At 31.2% G+C, this 6,597-nt stretch overlaps 2 protein-coding genes across 2 annotated transcripts in view; one reads left to right on the top strand and one right to left on the bottom strand.

The window, feature by feature from the left end:
* Window positions 1-4,157, top strand: part of LOC106101586 — a 4,757-nt gene extending 600 nt beyond the window's left edge. The window contains exons 2-5 of the mRNA XM_013280868.1: window positions 112-413; window positions 518-600; window positions 1,076-2,431; window positions 2,785-4,157. Coding sequence (XP_013136322.1) covers window positions 112-413; window positions 518-600; window positions 1,076-2,431; window positions 2,785-3,043 — 2,000 coding nt within the window. The 3' untranslated portion in view covers window positions 3,044-4,157. The remainder of the gene's footprint in view (window positions 1-111; window positions 414-517; window positions 601-1,075; window positions 2,432-2,784) is intronic.
* Window positions 4,158-4,316: 159 nt separating this feature from the next.
* The window catches only part of LOC106101457 (pyruvate carboxylase, mitochondrial), a 27,666-nt gene continuing 25,385 nt past the window's right edge, over window positions 4,317-6,597 (bottom strand). The window contains exons 24-25 of the mRNA XM_013280695.1: window positions 6,427-6,502; window positions 4,317-5,610 (exon numbers count right to left, since the gene is read on the bottom strand). Of these exons, the coding sequence (XP_013136149.1) occupies window positions 5,438-5,610; window positions 6,427-6,502 (249 nt within the window). The 3' untranslated portion in view covers window positions 4,317-5,437. The remainder of the gene's footprint in view (window positions 5,611-6,426; window positions 6,503-6,597) is intronic.

The following is a 6,597-nucleotide window of genomic DNA, read 5'->3' as shown; positions in this document are numbered from 1 at the left end:
ACTGTTAGTTGCCAATTTCTGGCCATATAAAATGTTTTTATTAAAATAAATGTAAGGGGAAAAGTGTCAATCATGTAAACAAAAATGTAATATTTTATTATTTATTTAAAGCGGCCACGGTAACTGTGAGTTTAGTTGAAGATGGAAGTTCCAGCAGCCCACCACAAGCGCCTCTCATCACTCAACCGCTGTCTGACTCTGATGACCCTCATCTTAATCTACATAAATCTGCCAACCTGAAATCCAGACAGTACTGCCAAATCGGCAACTTTGAATCAGACTCATTCAATGAAAACTTCTCTCCCACTCGTCCCGCTAATGCTAGAAGGAAAAGAAAGTATAAGAAGATGCCAGTGGAGTATATTGATGGGAAGAGGTCACCACCTGTTGAAATATTGAGTGTCACAACTGAGGTTAGTGCTTTACTGTTGTTTACTGATGAACTATTAGAATTCCAATAATCTTTCAACTATAAGTACATAATATTATTTACAGTAATACTAAATACATTTTTCAGTTGAGCACGTCTCCAACCACAATAATATTACAAACACCAGGATTATCTCCGTTGATGCACATCGGAAAACATAAACAAGAAAGGTATATTATAGTCACATTTTTATTAATATTACCAGTTTTTCTTTCTCCTTACTTTTATTACCATGTCATTTGGTATAAATTACAATAATAAATGTGCTCACCAATAAAGTATTTATTTATATTATTAATTAGTATAAATACATTTAAATATGTTTAATATAAAATGGTTCTTCCACCTGAATGCATTTTCATGGTTCTGCTATGGAAACTAAAAACTTCAGCAGAAATGTGAGTACATAATTATACTTTTTCTATCATGACTTATAAATTTTAATAAAATAATATTAAATAATTAATAGTGATGTGTATTTTGCATATTGGATTAAAATACTATTATCGTAAAGTCAAAGGTCAAAATTGAAATTAGTAAACATAAATGTTTTGTTTATTAATAAAATTTGATATAGTAAATATGTTGAATTACAATTTCTTAAAGATGAATTAAAATTAATATATTTTGTTCTCTGATATGTAGGAATGCGTTCTGCGGTAAAAGAAAATGGTCTCACAGAGATAAAGGCGATGTTTGCGAAATGAGAGAAAGATCATTCAGTGGAGGATGCTCATCGAAGTCAGCTTTCTTCAAAAATGACTTTAAATCCAAAAGACATGACTCGGAAAAGAAACGGAGAGATTCTATCCTACAACCAGGTAAAATTGTTCTTAAATCTCAAAATACAGAAGATCTGAAATGTTCAACATTCACGAATACACCTTCCTTGCCGGGCAGTTCAAGTTTTAACTTTGTATACAAAAATCCATCGAAAAATGGTACCCCAGTACTATCAAAAATGACAGGCTATCGGATAGCAACTGATCTACCGCCCTTCTTTAATACAACTGGTAAAAATTGTTTAGATGGAAAATATCAGAGGAAGATAAAAATGTTGAACAAATCATATCCACCAAATTCTCTAAGGAATCCGTTACAATTTGATGATTCCAACAGCGGAATGGATTGCACTGGTAATGAAAGTAGCTCACTCAGCAGTAGTGAGTCGGATGGAGTGGTCACCAATGACAGCGATAGAGAAGGTGATGATGAACTAACAGATTGGCCTGGAATTGAAGAATTGAAAGTGTTCAACAAGAGTCTAACATTCAAATCGTCTAAAGTCAATAATAACTGCACAAAAACAGTCGGTAGTATGCCACCTCCTAAACGGTTGAAGAAAGAAAATATAAGTGGAAAAAGTGGTTGGAATAATTGTAAGAATCGATTCAAAAAGAAAAGAGCTAAAGTCGATTCTGGTAATGATGATGATATGATGTCAGATTCTAAAACTATAATCGATTTAGAAGATGAAACAGTGTCAAAGGAGAATAGAGATATTTTGCAACCGCATTCGTCGTTTTCTAGTTTTAGTGATATAAAGAATGCGGGGGTTTCAGGAAAGAATGCGGATGAGACGTTTTTTCAGTCCTTTCAGGTTTTCGTGGAGAAATCTGAGCAAAACGAGGAGGCTTTCAATCAAACGCCGCGGACGAATTTTACGCTACAGAAAACGTCATCGAGCGATTTAAATTTAAGTGAAAAATCACCACAAAGTGATCATTACTGCAGTGAACATTCTATGGGTAATATACCGGTTGCAGAGATAAGAGAAATTAGGGCCGGGTGTAGGAGAATAAGGGAGGAACGGCCCGGGTTTCTTATATTGAGTGCGGCTAATGAACAGTTGTCTAAATTCCTTCAGGACTCTTGTCAAATTGAGCTGAAACTACCGAGTCTGCAAGATCCCAAGGAAAAGGAGAAATTAGAATCTTTAGCTAAACTGTACTCTTTGGAGCTTGAAATGGAGATGGATCGGCCTGTACTGAGGAAAACAAGGTATCTATTTTCTTTAATTCTAAGACTACTGTAATTTTTCAACATTTATGTCATTCACTTCTAACAAACTCATTTTAAGGCATATATGCAAGGTTACCTGACTTTCAAAGAGAGTGTTGCTTTTCATGCGAGTGTAAGTTTGTTTAATGTAAGTACCATTGTGATAGCTCAGCGACTAAACAACTAAGCCAATTTTGATAAGGGAGGTCATTCAGGTCATTCAATTTGTCTTCTTTCTCCGAGTGTCACAGGGTTTACATTGGCACAAATAGCATATAGTAGATATGAGAAATAGAATAAAAAAAATAGTTTAATTCACACTCGCAGTTTTTTATTTATGTTTTATTATTCAGCAACACAATGCAAGCGATACGTGTGGAACATTCCTGTCACAATTTTCCGTCAGATCACAAACGTAGATGTTACGGCGAAGATAATGATTCCAGTTTGAGTTTGAGTGACCAAAACTCTGTTACTTCTGCGAATGATTTAGATGACGTACAATATCCGGCTTCGGAGGACCATAAATTGGATGCGGAAGAAAAACTAGTGGATAACTTCTCAAGAACTTTAGTAGATACTTCTCTTCTAGATCCAGGTGATGTCGATTGAATTTTTTAACTTTGTCTACCTTACTTTTATACAATGTTGTATTTGACAGTGAAATTGTACTATCATAAACTTGCCAGTGCACACTTGAATGCAAGCTACAAGCATGTTACACAAATATAACTGGCATTCAAGCTATTCTATTTTACTGGCATGTGTTGGCAATCTGTCAGTAACTGGCATGCAGGTTATACTCCATTATACTGGCAAGTGCGTTTCCGCCCTAACACTTGTTAAAATATATAGGTTTTTAAGATAAAATAAATGAAACGTTCTGTTTCACTCTTGTTTCATAAGTTGAGCAATTTAAAACAATGTTTTCAATATATCAATAGTTTAAGACTTTGTTAACGGCCGAATATTGTAACGAATCTTACATTTCGCTTCGTAAGCGCTTACAATCTTACACTGATCTGTATAAATGGGTAGATTTTGGTTATGACAGTTTTTGCTTAGTTGTTATTTGAGCCGCTTGATGTTAATAATTGTTAACAGTTAATTGTGTCTCTAATATTAGTTCAATTATGTACAAATTACCGCGTCTTATAGGCTATCCATTTATAGAGGTCAGTGGTAGCCTTATAAGACCATATTACATATGTAAATGTCGTTTTACTATTCGGCCGTAAATATTTGATAGTGAGATGGTTTTGTATATAATCATGTTTTGTAACTTGACTTTTTGTGGTCTTAATGTTCTATGTTTTAAAAGTCTGAAGTATACTTCTAAAACTAGTGAATATAGTTGTAAAAATTTCCGAATGATGTATCTTCCTTATATACTTGCAGTTTTGGGCCAAATTTTAGTCAAAATTTTATACCATTGTTTACAATATGTTCTATTGTCTATAATAATTTAATTAGTAAATACATAAATATTCATTGCATTACATTGGATTATATTTATGTAGCTAATTGCTGTTAATATCAGAGTTTAAAATTGTATTTATCAAATGCTAAATTTTGTTACATAATTTTTCAATGTTGAATTAAAGATGTAAAAATTCTTAAAAACAGGAAGTCTTAAATATACTGAACATATAAAAATTACATTTCAATAAGAATAATTCAGTTAAAAATTTATTAAAGCAAAAAATCCTTACAAAAGGTATAGGTAGAATGAAATATGTAATTGTATATAAATAAACCATTATTACTACAAAAAGTATTTTTATTGCAAATAATAAACAGTTTTTAACCACTAACCAAAACATTAAGAATAAAGTGTAGGGAAAAATGTGTTCGTTTTTTTAATTGTAAAAAAAAAAAAACAATTGTGATAATTAATTTATTTTTGATCATACAAACATAAAAAAATAACAATGAAATATAAAAACAGTAAGCACCTGAAAAAAGAAACTAGTTTTCTAAGTATATCCACGTTTGAATCATTGGATTTTTTAAAATTATCGATTTTAAAAAATGTATATTTTAGAAAAATATTAATTTAACAAATAAAAAATGTCCTTAATGCTATACATGTTTAATAATAATTGTGGATGCACTTAGAATTATGCGAGCGTCATTTTTAATTTATTTTCACTTACGCTTTCTTGTCTTTTATTTCCCATACAAACTTTTAACAAAAAACCTAATTAAAAAATTAAATTTAGATTTATTAATTTCGACAAATTCTCCATCTCAATCAGTCTCTGTTTATAGAAATATTTTTTATGGCAAAAAAATAGGGAAAAAACGGATGTTTTTTGTACATTTTTTTTCTAATGTGGTGATCATATCACAGTTTCATCCAGGTATTACATAAATAATAAAAACAATTCGTAATATTTCATCATATTGAGTTTAACTCAAATAAACAAGTTTTTTAAATAATTTCAACTATAATGTCAATTTTATATATAGGACGCCAAATAAAAAAAAATATATATCTTAAAAGAATACGGACGTTGTTTTCAACAGAATCATCATTTATGTGAAAAATGTTTTAGTCCTACAATACACTGTTTACCGAAATAAATATGTAAGTATTCTCGCCAAACATGAAAAAAAATCCTAACCTCAAAATATGACGTCATTTTGAATATTAAAAACTGGTTTAATGTGATATTTATATATAAGAAATCATATTTTTAGTCTCGATTCAAAACAATTGCATTAAAACCAAAGGAAACAACATTTATCACAGCTATTTGAAACCTTTGTGCGTTTACTGAGCCATATTAAAAAAAAAACAAAAAAGATAACAAAATGCAGTCGAGGACATGTATTTCCTACCCATTACAGACAAACATCAATCAGAAAAATCGAAAACCAAATTCAAAACTATACAGTCAAATATCTTTTTCTTAACAAGATTCTAGAACCGTCAAGATATTTGAAAAGACATGCTGTATTTTCAGTAAGTGGGAAGGTAATTTATTCCTCGACTATAAATACCTATTCAATGGTGCAGATCAGATCGTCTCCCTCCAACTTCTGTCCGTTAGTAATGGATATAGTTTTGATAGTACCGGCTCTGGGCGCTTGTACTATCATCTCCATCTTCATAGCGGAGAGTACAGCTATAGGCTGGCCTTTCTCCACTTTATCTCCCTCCTTTACTTTGATAGCTAGAGAAAATAATAAAAAAGTATATAAAAGAATGCATTACTTCTTTTGAAGCCGGTTAATAAATAAAAATGGAATAATGGTATTTCTACAACTGGTATAGATGTATAGATTTCCATAGGAAGATTACTAATATTATAAACTAGCTTGAAATTATGGAAATTTTATTTTATTTTTTACATATGTCATATTATCAATTGCAAATGTCAAAATAACATGACAAAATGACAAAACATGGCAACCTTGCTTCCTTGATGTTGGCAGCTTGTACTTTACGGTCCCTTTCCAAAATAAAGATTTTTTCTAATTTATTCATCCCCTAAGTTTAATAGCATAAAAATAAATATCCTAAAGCATATCCTAAGTGTAGGGCTTTTTATTAAAGAAAGAATTATTCAAAAATATGCTGTGATTGCCGACATCCTATGCCACAAAGTAGTGTGTGTTTATGCTTTATAATATTAGTATAGATGTAAAAGTTAAGATGCATAGAAGTTAGAGGTTGATGCCCAAACTGCTAAATGGACCTTGATGAAAGGCATAGGTGTGGAAGAGTCTGGAACACTTAGCTACTTATGTTTTTTTTAAATTCTAAGTAAATGGAGTGGGCAATAAGAATATAACAATATTGCTTGGGAGCGTTTCAGTCGGATTTTTATTACATATCCTTCTAATGTGTATTAGTTCCACATTTTTCCTAAATATGGTCAGGGTTTATAGTTCTGGTCTGGTTATAAAAAGATTGTTTTTTTCTCGTTTTTAACAAGGGTAAGTAATTTTATTGTTAACGAAATAATATGTATAAATAAAGTACTTACTGAGAACAGTGCCCGGCATTGGCGCTCCAACTTGATCCTTATCACCTTTTACCGCTTTCGGATGGATTTTCATTTCCTACAAGTAAAAACATATATTTTAATAAAATAATGTAAGTTTAATATCTGATCTCCGCCCATGTGTGTCGACTGTGTAATACCAGTGTGTAATAC

The sequence above is a fragment of the Papilio polytes genome, unplaced genomic scaffold, assembly GCF_000836215.1.
Source record: "Papilio polytes unplaced genomic scaffold, Ppol_1.0 DF823980.1, whole genome shotgun sequence".
NCBI lineage: Eukaryota > Metazoa > Arthropoda > Insecta > Lepidoptera > Papilionidae > Papilio > Papilio polytes.
The sequence above is the reverse complement of the archived record's forward strand: the minus strand, read 5'-3'. Positions and strand labels throughout refer to the sequence as shown.